Source organism: Medicago sativa, chromosome 6 (genome assembly GCF_051527215.1).
Source record: "Medicago sativa cultivar Bolivia chromosome 6, Bolivia_mono, whole genome shotgun sequence".
Taxonomy (NCBI): domain Eukaryota; kingdom Viridiplantae; phylum Streptophyta; class Magnoliopsida; order Fabales; family Fabaceae; genus Medicago; species Medicago sativa.
This window is the reverse complement of record NC_140754.1, coordinates 12055181-12076396: the sequence shown is the minus strand read 5'-3', so window position 1 is coordinate 12076396 and position 21216 is coordinate 12055181. Positions and strand designations below refer to the sequence as shown.

The window sequence follows — 21216 nt, the reverse complement described above, 5'->3', positions numbered from 1 at the left end:
GAGATTTGGAATTTGTGAAATGTATGGTATTTGCAAATAAGGTTGTTTTTTTGAAGTAGGAATCGAAGTTTGTGAACGGGAGCAAGTGCCAAGACGTGAACCTTTAGTCTTTTGAGCATTACTCTTGGCATGTGAGCATTGACTATCGGGATTTTGAGCATCAATAGTCTCCCACCTAGAGGGGATTCGACCGGTGGACCTCGTTTTTGGTCAATTCGTCGCCTCTAGGATTCCTCCAATCGAGGTAACCTTCCTAAACCATGAATTCACCTTTCTCTCGTCGTCAGAGCATGTTTTTCAAGCGAGACAAAGCCTTTGTATTTATTTGGCCTCTACAAGTCAATAGTTTTATTGTTTATTGACTTGTCTACTAGCTCCCAAGTCTTATTATTCACCATCTTCTACAATAGCTTGATCAGGGAATATACATCATAGTAATTCAATCTCACTTATTGAATCCTTTCTCTATCGGTCCTTCTTACTTCTAACACAACTTTTGCCTTGTTGCACTCTTGCCTTCATTGTTAGGTTATACACTGTATATGTCTTGCTGCTTACTCCACGATGTGCTCTCATCAAATATCACGTCTCAATTTAACCCCTTAGATTTTGTTCTAAGTTTTTATTTTTTACTTCAAACAAAGGAAGCACGAGGCAGTACTAGTCTTTTTTTTTTTTTTATCAATGGTTGATTTATTATTTAACAAATAAAAGTGAACATGATAGTAAAAAATTGTTGCCTAACAAAAAAGATATTCAAGTTTTTTTTTATCTAATTTTTAATCATAATTGTCTTTTTTTTTAAAAGAAATCATAATTGTCTAACTAGTTTAAAAATAAATTATTCAAAGGAAATAAAGAGAAAATTAAATTGAATCGTGTTAAGTGATCATTTTACACACATTAGCGCAATCGTGTTAAGTGATCATTTTACATACATTAGCGCAATAAAAAGAACGTATCCGTTTTCCGCTAGTATTAGATAAGAGGAATAAAAATGCTAGAACCACCACCACCACCACACCTGGAGATAAACAACTATACACTGCATTGGTTATATTTGTCTTCAATATCTCCTATCTACAACCCGATAAAAATAATCCTTAGAAAAAACCAAATCTTTAATTTTCTCATATTCATCTTTTTGTTCGATAATTAGGGAAGCTCGAGGAATTAATTTTTTTTTTAAGAGGCCAAAAATATTATCAATGCAAAAAGTCCTTCCAACACATGCCGTATTAGAGAGGATTTAAAGAAGTCACAAAATTACATAACAAAGAAAAACCGAAGATAAAAAAACATATAGAACAAAGATATAGCAATAAAACAAGGAATAAAGTTAAGCCTCATAATCAAAATCTAACGTTACATATTTGGATTGCAAACACTCCACCACCAGCTATTCCTCCAAGCAAACAACCTCCTACACCACTGCCAAGCTGTGTTGCACGGGTGCGGGTACGGTACCCGGTACGGGTACGGGATACGGCATTTCTCAAAAAACAAAGGTACGGGTACGTTAGGATAATTTTTTTTTAATTTAAAATAACTTAGCATGAGGAAATTATATTGCTTTTTCATTAGCAATTCTGTCAAGTTCTTTCATCTCAGCAAGATATTCATTTGTTACTTTTTGGACAAATAGCTATCCCTTTTTCTTTTCTCGGAGCAAATGACATCTTATGCTAAAATAAGAACCGTTGTATGATATATTGCAATAGTTGCAGTTCTAGGTTGCATTATTTCCTTTTCCTTCATGCCTTTCTTGCACAATTGTCACATAAGCCTTGAGAGGAAAATCATTGTTTGTACTGCCAGTTCCACTTGTATATTTATTTGTTAAAGGTGTAGCACTATCGTGTGTGCAACATCCTACTCCCCTAGTATTAGTACTTTGTGAAAAACATACGAGTACCCTGAGAGTACCACCGCAGTACCGTAACCGTACCAAGGTTTAAAAACAAAAACAAAAAAAATTGGTACTCATGGGTGCGTACAGTACGAGTGCCATACGAGTACCAGTACCCGCGGAGTACCCGGTACGGGTACGTTTTGCAAATTGGAGTACCCGTGCTTCAGAGCTGCCAAGCCTATCCATTCGCCACCACTCTATAGAATTCATATATGATACAGTCGCTTTTTTCAGGTAATTCATAAAGCCTACTGAACCTAACACTAAAAGGTACACACACATTCAACCAAGGATCCCGTCTAGAGTAGAGGACGCCCAATGTTATCAAGCAACCAACTACCCTCTCTCATGCCAGCACCATCTCTAATATCCTATTAAAATTCTGCCACCGCACATATATATCCTCCTCCTCCTTCATAGCGCAACCTCCCTCGTCCTCACCATAACAAGCACTTAAAACTTAATTCTAAAAAATCTCGCTTTCCACCAACTCCCTTGAACACCATTTACCAATCAAAATTAAATTAAACTCCTTTAATCTCCTCACCTCCAAACCACCATTTTCTTTTCAATGGTCTTGTGACCATTATAATGGGTGTAATGGATTTTTAATGGCTTTTAATTTTTGATGGTAGAATCAAGCCTATAAGTAGCAATTTACGAGAGCCTTTGGTTCCCAAGTTTGCTCTCATAACATTAAACAGAAATACATAATTGTTGGAACACTAGTTAATTCTAGTGAAGAAAATTGGAAAGAAAAACACTATGAAAGAACTAGTGTGTGGGTGTGACTTAAAAATGTCCCACATTGGAGGGTCACCCCAACTAGTAAGTGTTTATATATGGGCAAAGTGACCTCCAAGGGTGTGCCCTTGGGGTACCCAATTTTGTGAACGGGTGAACGCTTAAAAAAATTAATATATATTTTTTTTGTCACTTGAAAATGTTAAATTAATTAATTAATTAATTTAATCATTATCCGTAAGCGCTACGCGTAACAAATAAATTTGTTACGATCCGACCCGATCCATAACGCGTATCCAGAAACTTCCGGATATATCCAATTAAGAAACAAAACGCGTTTGCTTAAGGATTAAGCAGACTTAATCCCCAAGTCACTCGTTTTTTGTTACAAACTCTCCCTATAAAAGGAGAGCTCGCCCCATTTGATTCTACACACCGAAAATTCACAGTCGATGCTTCCTGTGTTTTTTCCTCTCTTCTCCCTCCGACTTGTTTTTAACAAGTTTCTTCTGCTTCTACTCCTTTCTGTCCCTTCGGTATTAAGAGTGTTCTTAAGACCATAGTCCCTTGGTCTTAAGTTCATAGTCCCTTCGATAATATATGATTCTTCGGAATATAGAGTACTATTAAGATCATATTAAAGAATGATCTTAACAGTATATATATATTATTTTAAAGAGAAATGGTGGTATCACCATATTTGAGTGGTCGTAGTGCCATATTCATGTTTTGGAGAAGTTAGAATGGTGGTAACACCATATTTGAGTGGTCTCAGCACCATAATAGAATGGTAATAATACCATATTAATTTGAACGGTTTCGAATAGAGCGGTTACGTACCGTATCGAGTGGCTTCGATCAAACGATTGAGCCATATTTTGAGGGTGTAATTCTCGAACGATTTTTCTACAGTGCAGTAGTTAATCGAACAGTTGTAGCTGGGCTTGTTTTATCCTGGAGGTGGCGTGGTTGATAGTCTACCTTGCACAATTTTGGGTAGTGCCACGAAACGTCTTAAAAGAGCGACCTGGTCGTGACTCAACCTAGTAACAACTTCGGTAGATGATAGAATTTGAAAATTCAAATTTAACAGTTTGGAAATCCAAAAACAACAATAATCTATATTGAGAGAGTAAGAGCTTAGAAGAATCAAGGCAGTGCACTCACGACGCTGTAGCAATTTCTATATTCCGCGTTTAGTTTATTGATTTTATTGGTTTTTTGTTATAGGAACATAGGATCAATGGAAACTTAATCTAACAATATATCTCTAGAAGGCATAGCATAGCTATGTTGAAAAAAGTTTTAGACACAAAACCGACTCTTACTTTATCGGCGGGTCTACTATTCATTTTATTTCTTCCATTGTTTTTATTAATAAAGAGAAATGATATTTTGACAACCACTTTTTGACAATTTTTAGACAACTTTCTCTCTCATACTCACATGATATTGTTATCCTCTCTCTTCCTTTTTCTCTCTCCATTGTTTTTGACCAATAAGAAGTGAGAAAAACAAGGTTGTCAACAAAGTTGTCATCAAATAGATGTCAAAATATCATTACTCATTAATAAAATTCCTTTTGTTGCTTGACCAAAAAAATAAAAAATCCTTTTGTTGTTTAGAAGAATAATAATGTGACCATTTACACACTAACATATCAAATGATTCAATTCTAACCTACAGTGATAATTTTCAAGTTTAAATCTCAATATTAAAAAAAAAGTCTCGGTCCTAGTTACTTATATGCTTGTAACTTGAAGATTGTCTAATTCATAATTAGCCAGATGTACCGTAAATAGAGTTCCATGTGAGCGATATAGAATTCACAATCCTCTTTGACTCCTCTACAACCTCATTCTTTTTAGTATTTTTCAACATCTTCATCTTCTACATTCTTGTCGTTGTAACCACCACAGACTGTACAAATGGTGGTGGCCATATGAGCTAAAGTGGGTGCCGGCAAGCAAGGAGATTGATTGACATCATCTGATGAAGGTTGACCGTCAAACATACTAAGAAAGAGGCAATTCTTCGTTGAGAGAGATTGAACTAGGGTTACAAAGTGAAAAACAAAGAATTACATAGAGAAGACCACGTTTGTGAAAGGAAACTAGTCTCTCAAAAACATCGTCTTCTCCATTTAATAATTTCTTATTTTTCACTTTGTACCTTAGTCAATTCTCCTCTAAGAAGTTCTACCTTTTTCATAGAATATTTGAGTAGAATGCCTTTATCTTCGACGATGATGACGACCAACCTCCATACCCCTATAACCCACGCTACCTCCCATCCCAAAATCAAACCCTGGATGTAAAAAGAAAACTAAACCTCATATGTTACCGGTAGCGGTAGTTTCGAAGATGAGAATGATGTTGATAACGATTTTTTAGACTAAGTTAATTTATTTCATATTATTATGCTCCATATTTTTTTACTATTCATGTTTTCTTCCAGCTTGCCTCACATAGATTTGGCCATGATAGACACGCTAATTAAGGATGAGACTTCAGTAGAGGGAATACCAAAAGTTCTTCTCCCTCTATTGTTGGATCTCACACAATTGTGATCAAATCTATGACATCTAATCTAACTCTACAAGGGTTGGTGTTATTAGTGGTTGTGTCAAATTTGAAGTGAAGGTGAAGTTAAAGATTATGTTTTTTCTATTGAGAAAGCGAGTCAGAAGAGGAACTCACATGAAAAATGGGTTTGAAGGTGGTGGTGAAAGTGAAGGTTGGATATGTCATATGGAATGATGGTGGGTTTGTAGTTTTGTTAGAAAATAGGTGAGAGAGCTCTAAAATTATTGTTTGAATGAAAATTACCCCTTTTATTGACAACTATCTGTCTTGGATCCTTTGTGTTGTTGTATGAAAATGAAAATGGGAAACCAAAGGCACGTGGTAGTTTTTTTCTACAAAAGATTAATTATTCAACATCGCTGAAAATATAAAAGTTAAATCTAGAAACAAGCTCACAACATCTAATCTAATGTCATACAACGATAAAATACTTACAAATAATATATAAAATCATGAAGAAAAAAAAAAACCTAAATCTATACCAAATCATTTTGTTCGTGTATGTTAGACAAAACCCAAAAACAATATAGAGATATAAAAGACAAGAATGCATTAGTGATATTACTTTGCAAAGTAAGTCTTATTTATTTTTAAGTACGGTTTCAAATAAAATTTATTTAGACAAATATACACAAATGAAAAAAAGGATACAATTTAATCACATCTACTAATCATTCTCTTTTAATTATTTTTATTTAAGAGTGTACACTCATAACTTTTATTTGAAACTATGATCAAGTAAGATTTATCATAGTATCGTACCATAATCTATAGTGTTCAATTAATGTAGTATTTTTATTAGGTCTTTTTCTTCCCTTCCTTGTTTTCTACCTCCAACAAGTAAACAAGGACACAAAACAACCTAACCTTGTCCCTCACCGTTTGATGGATAACAACCTTTGCAAATCGATCTCAATCGTCCACAAAAAGCAGAACAATGGTTGTTATAATCTATTACTCATTTTATTTGATATACGCCAATGCTCATCATTTTCTTTAGGAAAATGCTCAATTGTGCGACAAAAACCATCGTGTGTATCCCGCGAATGCGCTGGCAACTGAGGTCCCCACTCTTTTTCATACAAAATACCGAAATTAACCTTAGAGTTGTTTTGTCCAACTACTGCAGCTTCTGGTCTGAACATAGATGCAGAAATTCAACGAGAATGAACCTATAATCACCGGAAACCAATCAACCTCCGATCCCCAATCATTCTGATCACCGGAAACCAATCAGAACGCGGATCCCCAATCTCCGATCCCCAATCTCGAATTCTCTCTCGGTGACATCTCTACCTCAACGACTTCAATTTCATTAAAGATTAGATTTTGTCTAATTCTCAATCAAGTTGAGATGTTCCCAAGCCTTATGCCTCATCTCTTCCATTTGTTAGCTTTTCAATTCTCAATTCCATTTTTATTTTATTTAATTTTATTGCAGTAACTCTGTTTTTAGCTAGTAATGACATTTTCCAAGTCTCACTTGAATACCTTTGGATGCCTTGATTGGGAATGTTCAAGCTTGGGTTGTAATATAGTGTAGTCCCTACGGGACACTGAGATCAGAAATATGAAATTGATAGATTGTTATTACATAAACTTACACTCAGAAGTATGAAATTGATAGATTATTATTACATAAACCTTTTATTACAATTAGGTTGTAACTTCTAAGTTGTCAAATTTGAGTGGATATTGGTCTAACCTTTTTTATTATTTTTTTTCCCGCCAGTGGTGTGGAATCCTTGGGATAAGAAAGCGAAGGCTATGGCTGATTTTGGGGATGATGAGTATAAGCATATGCTTTGTGTAGAGGCTGCTAATATTGAAAAGGCTATCACTTTGAAACCTGGAGAAGAATGGAAAGGAAGGACGTGCCCGTGTCGACGTGTCCATGTTGGATTGTTATCCCTTGGTTACATTTTAAGCATGTTTTGCAGCTGCTGTAGAGGTAGAGAGACAACTTAGATTTTGTTAGAATAACATAGAGAAAGAGCTTGTTGCACATATTGTGTACATTGAAAGTTTTTGAATAAATTGTCATTATATTGTGCATCTGCTTGGTATTTTTGTTTCTCTATTTTATGATACTCCACACACTATATTGTCTTGATAATTATAGAACTATTAAAACCTATGCTTTGCTAAAAATTCAATCGATACTATCTTTATTTCTTCTATTTGCAGAAGCTGAATAGCACAAGAGAATCAATTACGCCAAAGCTGTTTGCAGGAGCTGAATAGCACAAGAGAAACAATGATGCTAAAGAGAAATGATAAAATAGATAGTGTTGCTGGCCTAATATGGAATGGTATCTTGTACTTGTGGTGCGTTTGCAGCTGCTGTTTTGTTTGAGGTTTTCCGACGGCTTGCTTGGTTTATTAAGTTTGTGCTCAGCATGGCTTTTCTTGTTGAGCAGCTGTTGTGTAGGCATTGTGCTGATCGTGTTTTTCTCAGCTTCTGCATCTTTATTTGAGATTGATCGATGTATTATTCCTATTGAGCAGAAACATTAGTCTGTCTTTGTGATTTTCAGGGTGATCCACCTATATATGGCGCCCTTTAGAATAACTTTGTTGTAATATTTGAATATTTAATATTGAAGAATGATACTTTCCAAAATCAATATTCAACATGATTATTCTTTTTAGAAACAGCAATTTATTCACGTTGAGTGTGTGCAAGAAACACAACAAAAACTCGCAGCCACAAATAAAAAAAATACAAAGGGCTCTGATATAGCAGGAAAATGAGGCTACCATATGCCTGCTAACAGAAACTCAATTTTTCTCCATATGCCTGCTAACAGAAACTCCATATGCCTGCTAACAGAAACTCAATTTTTCTCCAATATATGGCGCCCTTTATATTGTTAATGTAATTACGTAAATGTAATATATTTTTTTTAGAATAACATTGTTGTAATATTTGAATATTTAATATATTGAAGATTGATACTTTCGCAAATCAAGTTTCAACTTGATTGATAATCTCTGTTTCAAAATCAATTACATAAAAAGGACTGAAATTGAAATATATTAAAACATTCAACCAATCAGAAAGAGTGCAATGATGGAAAAATTACAAAAAGTTTAAAATGATAAATGAAGGCTAAGTAACGTTAAAGCCAAAATGAAACCAAACTAGACCAAACTGAGAAATGGCACTGCCCTGCAACTTACATACACCCCACAACAGAGAAACTACTGCAAATATGCAGGAAAACTACACAGTTGAAACAATAAGACTCCACCTTACAATATAAACTCAAATTTTACTCCAATAGTTTAATAACCATTTTCACCCCATCATGATGATGAATGATCATTTATATGGTGTTGTGCCTGCAAAAAGTACACACGAATGAAATAATTAGTGACTTATGTTGAAATTTGACTATATTGCGAAAACAAATCATAAATCAATACCTGTAAAAGTTCTAAATATGAAACATTGTGGTCTATGCTTTGAGAAGAATATGGAACCTAAAACCAATAGATTTTGAATGAGTTATTTTCATAATATATATTTATATGTGTAAATAAAATTGGAGTGTTGAAATCTATATTCACCTGATTAACATCAAGATATTTTTGATTTGGATTGAAGGGAGCTAACATTTGTTTTACTTGAATGCTCTCTTGTGTGTCAATCACATCAAGATCAATGGTATGAGATATAGAGAACTCTTGATTTTCTTGAACTTTAGATATACTAGGCCCCTACATAAAAATAAATAAATTAGACATACATTTTATTACGTGTGAAGGAGATAAAATAAACTTGAAAATTTCAAGATTACCTCTTCTTGACTTTGATAAGTGTTACTTTTTTTGTTGCTTTTTTGTCCTTTCTTTCCAGCAAGCTTCTTTTTCACAATTTGATCAACTTTAGAAGCCTTCCTTTTTGAAGGAGGACGCCCTTTACTTCGAGTCGCTACAGGATCAAGAATTTTAGTCATCTGATTTTGAACTAAGTTATCTCCTTCAGTGATCTCTGAAAAACTTTCTTGACATGTCATATCCAGTTTTAAGTTCTCTATTCTATCCATTACTTTTGATAAATCATTTTCAGTATGGATACATGAAGAAGCAAATCCGTAAAAGGCATCGCAGGCTTTAGCTACACGCTGCAACTCTTCATTTCCGGCTAATTGATCAAAAACATTTTTAATAAGTGTATATCTTCGCTTAATATCCTTCCTCCATCTTGGCAATATATAACAAGAGGGCACTGACTCTGTTTTAGCTGTGAGCTTAAGAACACAAAGGATATGTCTACATAAAATACCCTTAAACTCAAATAAACAGCATGTACATCGTATTTCAAAGTCTTTCTCATTGAAGAATACCTTGAACATTATGTCTTTAATTGTATCAAATACCTTTTTACTTTCTGTAACACAATATGTTAAGTTCAAAGCCTCCATTCTCTCAAAGAAAGCATGACAGTACATCATAGAAGCCACTTCTACTTGAAACTCTTTGAATTTTGCATTGGTATATGCCTTTTGAAATTGAGATTCAAATCCAAAATGACTTATACAAGCAATAATTCTATTGGATGAACTAAAATCAGCCATATTTTCCTTTTCAATTTTATCTTTCAATGCATTATCATATTGTTCAACAAATTGCTTCAATGATGTCTTTGAGTGCACATATCCATCAAAAAATGCGTTCATACTTTCACTTCGTTGTGTTGTTGACATTCCAGCCCAAAATGTGTCTCTCACATACACAGGAACCTAACGATGACGCTCATCAAACAACCCTTTCAACCATTCATTATCATGAAGTTCATAACATTCAATCATTTTTTCCCACATCTCCATGAAATCACTTATGCTCAAAGAATCATACACCGCATCATGCAAAAGTATTTTGATAGACTCATAGTTAGAGAGTCTACTCAATTTTTCTGGAACCTTTTTCATTATATGCCACAAGCACCATCGATGGCGAGCTTTCGGGAAGACGGCCTCAACTGCATTCTTCATTGCTCCATCCTGGTCAGTAATTATGGCTTGTGGAGCACGCCCACGCATACATTCTAACCAAGTAGTGAACAACCAAGAAAAAGTTTTAGTATCCTCCTTCGACAATAGGGCGCAACCTAACAGAACTGACTGACCATGATGATTTACTCCAACAAAAGGAGCAAAAGGCATGTCATATTTATTTGTTAAGTAAGTGGTGTCGAAGGTTATTACTTCACCAAAATACTCATAAGCAGCCCTACATCTCGCATCTGCCCAAAAAACATTTCGTAAACGACTTTTGTCATCCACATCCATTACATAATAAAATTCACTATTTTGTCTTTGCATTCTAACAAAATAATTTTGAATGGCTTCAGCGTCTCCTGTCCCAAGTCGAAGCCGCCTCACTTTGTCAATGTAGTTTCTAACATCTTTTTCCCCGAATGTAAGGTTATCATATCCATTTGCTTCAACAACCATAGACCGAAAATTTCTACTTACATTAATCCCAGCTTGGTCATTAACCTCCAATCTCCTTTTTATACTAGGGTCTATATTCTTGTTGCATCTAAAATATCTTGATTTGCTTGGACTTATTAAGTCATGATTATGTTCAAGAGCAACCTTAGAAATAGTAATTGTTCCATCTGAAGACACGCATACATTTATTCTAGCCTTACAGTGTGTTTTCATGCTAGGATTTGGCTTTAAAAGATTTTTGGACTTACTCACATAGCTTCTTGCACGGTTACACCCTAGAGTAAAATACTTTTTTCCATCATCTCCCTTTTTTGTACTGATTGTGCTAACTCCAAAACCTAAACATCTTGCATAATTCTTGTAATATTTGTCAACTTCCTCTGTAGAATTAAATTTCATGCCAACCTTAGGTTCATCATCTTCATTTTCTGTTAAATTATCCTCACAATTTTCATTTATGTGATCACTCTCTTCTTCATCTTCTTCAAAAGATCTAAAAGTTTTCTCCACTAATGCAACAAATTTTTTAAAAAAGAAACTTAAATTAATCAACTGAATTAAAAGTAAAGGCAACAGGATTAATTCTAAAACAATAAATAAATAGATAAATTAGACTTACTATTGTCTCTTGAACTGGATGCTAAAATAGGGAAATCAAATTTCAATTGATGGTTGAGGTTAGAGTAGCAATGCTGATAAACAGAGGCATAAGAGAATGACGACAACGAGTTTGAAAACGGCGGTGAATGTTGGTAACCGGTGAGTTTGTGTTGTTGAACAAAATCAGAACATATAAGGTTATGGAGAAGGAAGATTGTACTGTGATTGTCCAAAATCAAAACGTGTGCCGTGATTGTCTCTTCCATATATTTATTTATTTATTTTAATGTTAATATTAAAAAAATATAAAAAAAAAATTGGATGGTGGGGACAGTCATTCTTTCGTGCAATTCGTGGGGTGCTTGTCGCACCATATAGCACAACTGCAAAAACCATCGTGTGTATCCCGCGAATGCGCTGGCAACTGAGGTCCCCACTCTTTTTCATACAAAATACCGAAATTAACCTTAGAGTTGTTTTGTCCAACTACTGCAGCTTCTGGTCTGAACATAGATGCAGAAATTCAACGAGAATGAACCTATAATCACCGGAAACCAATCAACCTCCGATCCCCAATCATTCTGATCACCGGAAACCAATCAGAACGCGGATCCCCAATCTCCGATCCCCAATCTCGAATTCTCTCTCGGTGACATCTCTACCTCAACGACTTCAATTTCATTAAAGATTAGATTTTGTCTAATTCTCAATCAAGTTGAGATGTTCCCAAGCCTTATGCCTCATCTCTTCCATTTGTTAGCTTTTCAATTCTCAATTCCATTTTTATTTTATTTAATTTTATTGCAGTAACTCTGTTTTTAGCTAGTAATGACATTTTCCAAGTCTCACTTGAATACCTTTGGATGCCTTGATTGGGAATGTTCAAGCTTGGGTTGTAATATAGTGTAGTCCCTACGGGACACTGAGATCAGAAATATGAAATTGATAGATTGTTATTACATAAACTTACACTCAGAAGTATGAAATTGATAGATTATTATTACATAAACCTTTTATTACAATTAGGTTGTAACTTCTAAGTTGTCAAATTTGAGTGGATATTGGTCTAACCTTTTTTATTATTTTTTTTCCCGCCAGTGGTGTGGAATCCTTGGGATAAGAAAGCGAAGGCTATGGCTGATTTTGGGGATGATGAGTATAAGCATATGCTTTGTGTAGAGGCTGCTAATATTGAAAAGGCTATCACTTTGAAACCTGGAGAAGAATGGAAAGGAAGGACGTGCCCGTGTCGACGTGTCCATGTTGGATTGTTATCCCTTGGTTACATTTTAAGCATGTTTTGCAGCTGCTGTAGAGGTAGAGAGACAACTTAGATTTTGTTAGAATAACATAGAGAAAGAGCTTGTTGCACATATTGTGTACATTGAAAGTTTTTGAATAAATTGTCATTATATTGTGCATCTGCTTGGTATTTTTGTTTCTCTATTTTATGATACTCCACACACTATATTGTCTTGATAATTATAGAACTATTAAAACCTATGCTTTGCTAAAAATTCAATCGATACTATCTTTATTTCTTCTATTTGCAGAAGCTGAATAGCACAAGAGAATCAATTACGCCAAAGCTGTTTGCAGGAGCTGAATAGCACAAGAGAAACAATGATGCTAAAGAGAAATGATAAAATAGATAGTGTTGCTGGCCTAATATGGAATGGTATCTTGTACTTGTGGTGCGTTTGCAGCTGCTGTTTTGTTTGAGGTTTTCCGACGGCTTGCTTGGTTTATTAAGTTTGTGCTCAGCATGGCTTTTCTTGTTGAGCAGCTGTTGTGTAGGCATTGTGCTGATCGTGTTTTTCTCAGCTTCTGCATCTTTATTTGAGATTGATCGATGTATTATTCCTATTGAGCAGAAACATTAGTCTGTCTTTGTGATTTTCAGGGTGATCCACCTATATATGGCGCCCTTTAGAATAACTTTGTTGTAATATTTGAATATTTAATATTGAAGAATGATACTTTCCAAAATCAATATTCAACATGATTATTCTTTTTAGAAACAGCAATTTATTCACGTTGAGTGTGTGCAAGAAACACAACAAAAACTCGCAGCCACAAATAAAAAAAATACAAAGGGCTCTGATATAGCAGGAAAATGAGGCTACCATATGCCTGCTAACAGAAACTCAATTTTTCTCCATATGCCTGCTAACAGAAACTCCATATGCCTGCTAACAGAAACTCAATTTTTCTCCAATATATGGCGCCCTTTATATTGTTAATGTAATTACGTAAATGTAATATATTTTTTTTAGAATAACATTGTTGTAATATTTGAATATTTAATATATTGAAGATTGATACTTTCGCAAATCAAGTTTCAACTTGATTGATAATCTCTGTTTCAAAATCAATTACATAAAAAGGACTGAAATTGAAATATATTAAAACATTCAACCAATCAGAAAGAGTGCAATGATGGAAAAATTACAAAAAGTTTAAAATGATAAATGAAGGCTAAGTAACGTTAAAGCCAAAATGAAACCAAACTAGACCAAACTGAGAAATGGCACTGCCCTGCAACTTACATACACCCCACAACAGAGAAACTACTGCAAATATGCAGGAAAACTACACAGTTGAAACAATAAGACTCCACCTTACAATATAAACTCAAATTTTACTCCAATAGTTTAATAACCATTTTCACCCCATCATGATGATGAATGATCATTTATATGGTGTTGTGCCTGCAAAAAGTACACACGAATGAAATAATTAGTGACTTATGTTGAAATTTGACTATATTGCGAAAACAAATCATAAATCAATACCTGTAAAAGTTCTAAATATGAAACATTGTGGTCTATGCTTTGAGAAGAATATGGAACCTAAAACCAATAGATTTTGAATGAGTTATTTTCATAATATATATTTATATGTGTAAATAAAATTGGAGTGTTGAAATCTATATTCACCTGATTAACATCAAGATATTTTTGATTTGGATTGAAGGGAGCTAACATTTGTTTTACTTGAATGCTCTCTTGTGTGTCAATCACATCAAGATCAATGGTATGAGATATAGAGAACTCTTGATTTTCTTGAACTTTAGATATACTAGGCCCCTACATAAAAATAAATAAATTAGACATACATTTTATTACGTGTGAAGGAGATAAAATAAACTTGAAAATTTCAAGATTACCTCTTCTTGACTTTGATAAGTGTTACTTTTTTTGTTGCTTTTTTGTCCTTTCTTTCCAGCAAGCTTCTTTTTCACAATTTGATCAACTTTAGAAGCCTTCCTTTTTGAAGGAGGACGCCCTTTACTTCGAGTCGCTACAGGATCAAGAATTTTAGTCATCTGATTTTGAACTAAGTTATCTCCTTCAGTGATCTCTGAAAAACTTTCTTGACATGTCATATCCAGTTTTAAGTTCTCTATTCTATCCATTACTTTTGATAAATCATTTTCAGTATGGATACATGAAGAAGCAAATCCGTAAAAGGCATCGCAGGCTTTAGCTACACGCTGCAACTCTTCATTTCCGGCTAATTGATCAAAAACATTTTTAATAAGTGTATATCTTCGCTTAATATCCTTCCTCCATCTTGGCAATATATAACAAGAGGGCACTGACTCTGTTTTAGCTGTGAGCTTAAGAACACAAAGGATATGTCTACATAAAATACCCTTAAACTCAAATAAACAGCATGTACATCGTATTTCAAAGTCTTTCTCATTGAAGAATACCTTGAACATTATGTCTTTAATTGTATCAAATACCTTTTTACTTTCTGTAACACAATATGTTAAGTTCAAAGCCTCCATTCTCTCAAAGAAAGCATGACAGTACATCATAGAAGCCACTTCTACTTGAAACTCTTTGAATTTTGCATTGGTATATGCCTTTTGAAATTGAGATTCAAATCCAAAATGACTTATACAAGCAATAATTCTATTGGATGAACTAAAATCAGCCATATTTTCCTTTTCAATTTTATCTTTCAATGCATTATCATATTGTTCAACAAATTGCTTCAATGATGTCTTTGAGTGCACATATCCATCAAAAAATGCGTTCATACTTTCACTTCGTTGTGTTGTTGACATTCCAGCCCAAAATGTGTCTCTCACATACACAGGAACCTAACGATGACGCTCATCAAACAACCCTTTCAACCATTCATTATCATGAAGTTCATAACATTCAATCATTTTTTCCCACATCTCCATGAAATCACTTATGCTCAAAGAATCATACACCGCATCATGCAAAAGTATTTTGATAGACTCATAGTTAGAGAGTCTACTCAATTTTTCTGGAACCTTTTTCATTATATGCCACAAGCACCATCGATGGCGAGCTTTCGGGAAGACGGCCTCAACTGCATTCTTCATTGCTCCATCCTGGTCAGTAATTATGGCTTGTGGAGCACGCCCACGCATACATTCTAACCAAGTAGTGAACAACCAAGAAAAAGTTTTAGTATCCTCCTTCGACAATAGGGCGCAACCTAACAGAACTGACTGACCATGATGATTTACTCCAACAAAAGGAGCAAAAGGCATGTCATATTTATTTGTTAAGTAAGTGGTGTCGAAGGTTATTACTTCACCAAAATACTCATAAGCAGCCCTACATCTCGCATCTGCCCAAAAAACATTTCGTAAACGACTTTTGTCATCCACATCCATTACATAATAAAATTCACTATTTTGTCTTTGCATTCTAACAAAATAATTTTGAATGGCTTCAGCGTCTCCTGTCCCAAGTCGAAGCCGCCTCACTTTGTCAATGTAGTTTCTAACATCTTTTTCCCCGAATGTAAGGTTATCATATCCATTTGCTTCAACAACCATAGACCGAAAATTTCTACTTACATTAATCCCAGCTTGGTCATTAACCTCCAATCTCCTTTTTATACTAGGGTCTATATTCTTGTTGCATCTAAAATATCTTGATTTGCTTGGACTTATTAAGTCATGATTATGTTCAAGAGCAACCTTAGAAATAGTAATTGTTCCATCTGAAGACACGCATACATTTATTCTAGCCTTACAGTGTGTTTTCATGCTAGGATTTGGCTTTAAAAGATTTTTGGACTTACTCACATAGCTTCTTGCACGGTTACACCCTAGAGTAAAATACTTTTTTCCATCATCTCCCTTTTTTGTACTGATTGTGCTAACTCCAAAACCTAAACATCTTGCATAATTCTTGTAATATTTGTCAACTTCCTCTGTAGAATTAAATTTCATGCCAACCTTAGGTTCATCATCTTCATTTTCTGTTAAATTATCCTCACAATTTTCATTTATGTGATCACTCTCTTCTTCATCTTCTTCAAAAGATCTAAAAGTTTTCTCCACTAATGCAACAAATTTTTTAAAAAAGAAACTTAAATTAATCAACTGAATTAAAAGTAAAGGCAACAGGATTAATTCTAAAACAATAAATAAATAGATAAATTAGACTTACTATTGTCTCTTGAACTGGATGCTAAAATAGGGAAATCAAATTTCAATTGATGGTTGAGGTTAGAGTAGCAATGCTGATAAACAGAGGCATAAGAGAATGACGACAACGAGTTTGAAAACGGCGGTGAATGTTGGTAACCGGTGAGTTTGTGTTGTTGAACAAAATCAGAACATATAAGGTTATGGAGAAGGAAGATTGTACTGTGATTGTCCAAAATCAAAACGTGTGCCGTGATTGTCTCTTCCATATATTTATTTATTTATTTTAATGTTAATATTAAAAAAATATAAAAAAAAAATTGGATGGTGGGGACAGTCATTCTTTCGTGCAATTCGTGGGGTGCTTGTCGCACCATATAGCACAACTGCTTTCTTTATATATAAGTTCCAAGAATTGGTTGTTATAGCAACTTGAAAAAAATAGATGTTGATTCCATTTGCATGAGTGAAGGCTCTTCTTCCTCTTCCAACTCTTTTTCTCAAAAGATCAAGCAATCTCAATCCCTACCTTCACCTCATAATCCATCAAGTTTGACTTAAGTATCCACCACTAACATTATCAACCTTTTATAGAGAATTAGAGAGGAAAAATTAATATCAAAATGAGTGAAACTTTGGATGGGTTTCGATTGCTTTATTTGAGCTTATCAATTGTTATAAGTTTTGTGAGAATTTTTATAAATAGCTTATGACAATTTTTATAATAAAAATTCTAACATATTTTCATTAGTTCTCCAATATATTTTATAAAAACAACTCATAGCATATACAAAAATAATTCAACATTATTTTACCTTTTGCATAAAAATAGCTTATACAAACTTATGCATAAGCGCTAGCCTATTGTGTAAAGTACTTATGTTATAAACTATAAATAAGTTGTTTATCCAATCAAGCCCTAATTGGCATATACATCCATCCCATAACCTTTTGTTTGCTGTCTAACTTCTCTTCATTTGGTTCGAAAGCCTCCTTCAGCTGAGATCTTGTCTTTAACAAATATGTCAGACCACCATGCCCGTCGTGCGCCTCCCTCCCTCATTTGTGAGTTTATTGCTTTTTCCAGAAACTTCTTCTACATGTTCTTATTTTATTTGTTTTTTAATTAATTAAATGATTCATTTAAATATCCCCATGATTTCGTTTTTAATCCCCACAACAAAAATTGCACTTAGTCAAAATTTTGCATTAACATTTTTTTGTCTTTGTATAATTTTCCGCCAGCGTTTTTGGTCCTTAAAAATGCTAAAGGAAAATGTTAAAAGGATTAAAAGTGCAATTTTTTTATATAGACTAAAAACGACATTCTGCATATTTATAGGGATCATTCATTTACTTAATCAAACCTAATTTTATTGGAAAAATATTAAAGACTGCTCTTAACCTAAAATAATTGTTTAATAGGAAATAATATTTGTACAACTATTTTAGAACATCATTTAGACAACTCTTTTTCATACGCTTATTGTGTTCTTACTATCTCTTTTACTTTTTTCTCTATAGTTTTTGACCAATAAGAAGAGAGAAGAAGAATGTTGTACCAGAAGTTGACATAAAACAGTTACAAATATCATTACTTGTGTTTAATAGATTAAAACACTCTTTAAATATTCCAAATTAAAAAATGATTCATTAAAAACGTCAAACACTTCAACTTTGAAACATCGGATACATATTATTCTTAAAATGCCAAGCGACACTAGTTAACCTTTCCTAATTATAAAATAGTGAGAGTTTAAATCCATTTGGGTTGGTCTGGTGGCATTGGCTTAGGATCTGGGAGTGTGCTCCTCCTCGAGGTCTTAGGTTCGATTCTCTCCAATGTCAATCCAATGCCAATTTAGGTGGGATAATTTATCTTCTTAAAAAAAAATGTGAGAGTTTATAGAAAACTAGACTCTTGACCCGTGCGGCACGGGTCATGCCACGTAGAAATTAATCGAATCAGTCGCAAAAATGTAAAAAATATATAGTTAATAGAAGTTTTATAACAATTTAAAAATATGTTCCCTTCTAAGACAACAATAGTAACAAAATGAAATGGGACATACAATAATTAGGTAATTAAGTTGGTCAAATCACTCTTAATTGATAGTAGCAAGGTGACGCCATAGATGAGAAAATGAGAAAGATTAGTAATTTATTTGGTTGTAGATAGGCAAGTAACACTTATGAGAGGAATCATAGGGATTTTGTAAAAAATTGTGTATTATTAAACATTAGAATGTTGTAATAAAAACCTTGTAATAGTTTCATAAATAGGAGTAGTTTTCTATTTGGAATCTTCAAATAATAATCTTGTAATAAATAAATTAAAAAAATACTCTTAGGGTAATCATTAGAATGTTTTCATATGGGCTATCAATCATAACTTTTTTTCTTAATCAAGTACACGTCTCAAAGAAGAAGGGAAAAAAAACATATACATGCTGTCTTCAAATACACATAGTTTCACACTTTCAACAAAATAAATGTTTTTAAGTGACTCTAATATAGATTGACTCGCAAAAGTGCTACATTTTTTTTTGTTGGTATTTAGTGCTACATTTTTTAGTGGAACCAAACTTAATTTTCAGCTGATTCTTTATATTTTTTTATTTTATAAAATATGCTTATTCCAATTTCTAAAATAAAGAAAATCTCCTCCATTGTGCGATATAATTTTATTTTATTTTTAAAAATTGTAACCAACATGTTATTGTTATATAGTTAGTATGTAGTGGGTTTTCGGATAATCTTGTAATTTTGTGGTAAAACTCAAGTGAAACATGAAAATAAAGGGAAAGGATGAGAGGAGTGAAATCTTAGACTAGAGAAAGAGAAGGGAAAATTCAAAAGTGATTATTGGATTGTAAAATGTTTATTCAACCAGAGTGATTATGTTACATTCTCAATACAACATGTGTCTTTTATTAACACAAATGCAAAACATCACAAACTTTTGTGATGAAGTGCAACTAACTAACTATGGTTACTTGACTAACAAGTAAATCTTATGATAAGTTAGTTTGTAACTAACTCCATCTTATATCCACTAACTACCTACTAATCAATATTATATACATCATAACAACTGAATAATAGACTAATGATCCAATGCATCTTCTCTAATGATCCTTTAGGGGTGATCCTTTGGAGCCCTATGATGATCCACAGGACCCCTAATCATCTAGACGCAGAATCGTCTGGACAACTATTATAAATTATTTCAATTCCAAAGATTTTGTTAAGTATAGTGTTGTTAAACACAAACATCCGTTTGGTGCACATGATAAGAAGATAGGATATAATAAAATTATCAAATCCCACCTAAATCCCTTGTTTGGTGCACCAATAGGAAATGATAAAATTATCTCATTGCTTATCCTATCCTATTCATCCTTCATTATTTTAATCCTTTGTTTTAGTTGGGTTAGGAATAGGATAGCAAAATCATTAGCGCGTAACCATCTTCGACTCCTTGTGACTCCCACTTTTTATTTTTTAATGTCCATTACTCTCATTCTTTGTGATCTACTCCTGCTTCTCTCCCACTTTCTCTATGACTGCCACCCGTCTCTGGTCCATTTTTCCCTTCGCCAGAGCCAACTCCAATCTCTTTTCTTTTTCCGGCGACCCTTATCTTTACGGAGCCAGAACCTATGAAGAATGAAAATAGCTGAAAATAAAGATATTTCAATGGATTCAATTTGCGATTGCTATTGCTTTTCAATATCAATTGATTCCTCTTCTCTGTAGCTTTGGTGTTGTGTTTTTGCTTGTTTTCCCTTCTTTTTAGCTCGAGACGAGTTGCGGTGGTACCTTCTGTGCCTTTTATTAATATATTTGCATTTGCTTCTTAAATTTTTTGCTTATTACAATACTTTTTGCCATGGATTATGTAAATGTCAATGAATTTTGCTTGGTAATTATATTAAATTTTCCCGTAAAAAAATTAATAATGCAACTTAAAAAAAAATGAATTTCTTTTACAACGAAAATTTTGCTATTAGATGTATATTTTATCATGTCAATATCAATATGAAGTGTGTATCAAATCATGAAAGGATAAAATAATATCATCATTCTTATCATGTGTGCAACAAACGTGTGATAGGATAAATGTTATCATGTCACTATCATATCATATTCTTATCCATTTTTTTATTTTATCATGTGTCTATCATATCATGTGCACCAAACGATCTGTTAGGGCCTGTTTGAAATAGTTTTTGTTTTCAGTTTTTGAAATATACAAGTCCTCTTCTCACAATAGTTATCATTTTACACGTTTTAGTTTTTAGTCCCCAAAACTAAAAAATTCAAAACAGTTTCCAAAACTGTAATTTTAAAAATAGTTTAGCAAACAAGTTTTTAATTTTTCAAGTTTTTAAAAACTAAAAAAGAGTTTTTAGGAAATGTTTCAAACAGGCTCTTAGTTTAACTTACTTTTGGATACTATATCTGATTTCGATAATATAAGTATGG

The 21216-nt window shown here is 33.5% G+C and overlaps 4 protein-coding genes and 2 long non-coding RNA genes across 6 annotated transcripts; 2 read left to right on the top strand and 4 right to left on the bottom strand.

Moving 5' to 3' along the window:
* Positions 1-6237: 6237 nt before the first annotated feature.
* On the top strand, positions 6238-7864 carry LOC146912858 (uncharacterized). The gene is made up of 2 exons (XR_015013174.1): positions 6238-7192; positions 7429-7864. It is a non-coding gene; the product is annotated as an uncharacterized LOC146912858 (long non-coding RNA).
* Positions 7865-8200: 336 nt separating this feature from the next.
* Positions 8201-9976, bottom strand: LOC146912857 (protein FAR-RED IMPAIRED RESPONSE 1-like). Its single transcript, XM_085718150.1, has 4 exons — positions 9045-9976; positions 8815-8964; positions 8671-8727; positions 8201-8586 (listed from the first exon to the last, which is right to left on the bottom strand). The coding sequence occupies exons 1-4, from the start codon at positions 9951-9953 to the stop codon at positions 8551-8553; spliced, it is 1152 nt and encodes a 383-aa protein (XP_085574276.1). The 5' UTR covers positions 9954-9976; the 3' UTR covers positions 8201-8550.
* Positions 9977-9989: 13 nt separating this feature from the next.
* LOC146912856 (protein FAR1-RELATED SEQUENCE 5-like) lies at positions 9990-11569 on the bottom strand. The gene is made up of 2 exons (XM_085720787.1): positions 11323-11569; positions 9990-11212 (listed from the first exon to the last, which is right to left on the bottom strand). Exons 1-2 carry the CDS (start codon positions 11567-11569, stop codon positions 9990-9992), a joined length of 1470 nt encoding a protein of 489 aa, XP_085576913.1.
* A 126-nt stretch (positions 11570-11695) lies between these two features.
* LOC146912855 (uncharacterized) lies at positions 11696-13292 on the top strand. The gene is made up of 2 exons (XR_015013173.1): positions 11696-12620; positions 12857-13292. It is a non-coding gene; the product is annotated as an uncharacterized LOC146912855 (long non-coding RNA).
* A 336-nt stretch (positions 13293-13628) lies between these two features.
* On the bottom strand, positions 13629-15416 carry LOC146912854 (protein FAR-RED IMPAIRED RESPONSE 1-like). Its single transcript, XM_085718149.1, has 4 exons — positions 14473-15416; positions 14243-14392; positions 14099-14155; positions 13629-14014 (listed from the first exon to the last, which is right to left on the bottom strand). Exons 1-4 carry the CDS (start codon positions 15379-15381, stop codon positions 13979-13981), a joined length of 1152 nt encoding a protein of 383 aa, XP_085574275.1. The 5' UTR covers positions 15382-15416; the 3' UTR covers positions 13629-13978.
* Position 15417: 1 nt separating this feature from the next.
* On the bottom strand, positions 15418-16997 carry LOC146912853 (protein FAR1-RELATED SEQUENCE 5-like). Its single transcript, XM_085720786.1, has 2 exons — positions 16751-16997; positions 15418-16640 (listed from the first exon to the last, which is right to left on the bottom strand). Exons 1-2 carry the CDS (start codon positions 16995-16997, stop codon positions 15418-15420), a joined length of 1470 nt encoding a protein of 489 aa, XP_085576912.1.
* Positions 16998-21216: the final 4219 nt, after the last annotated feature.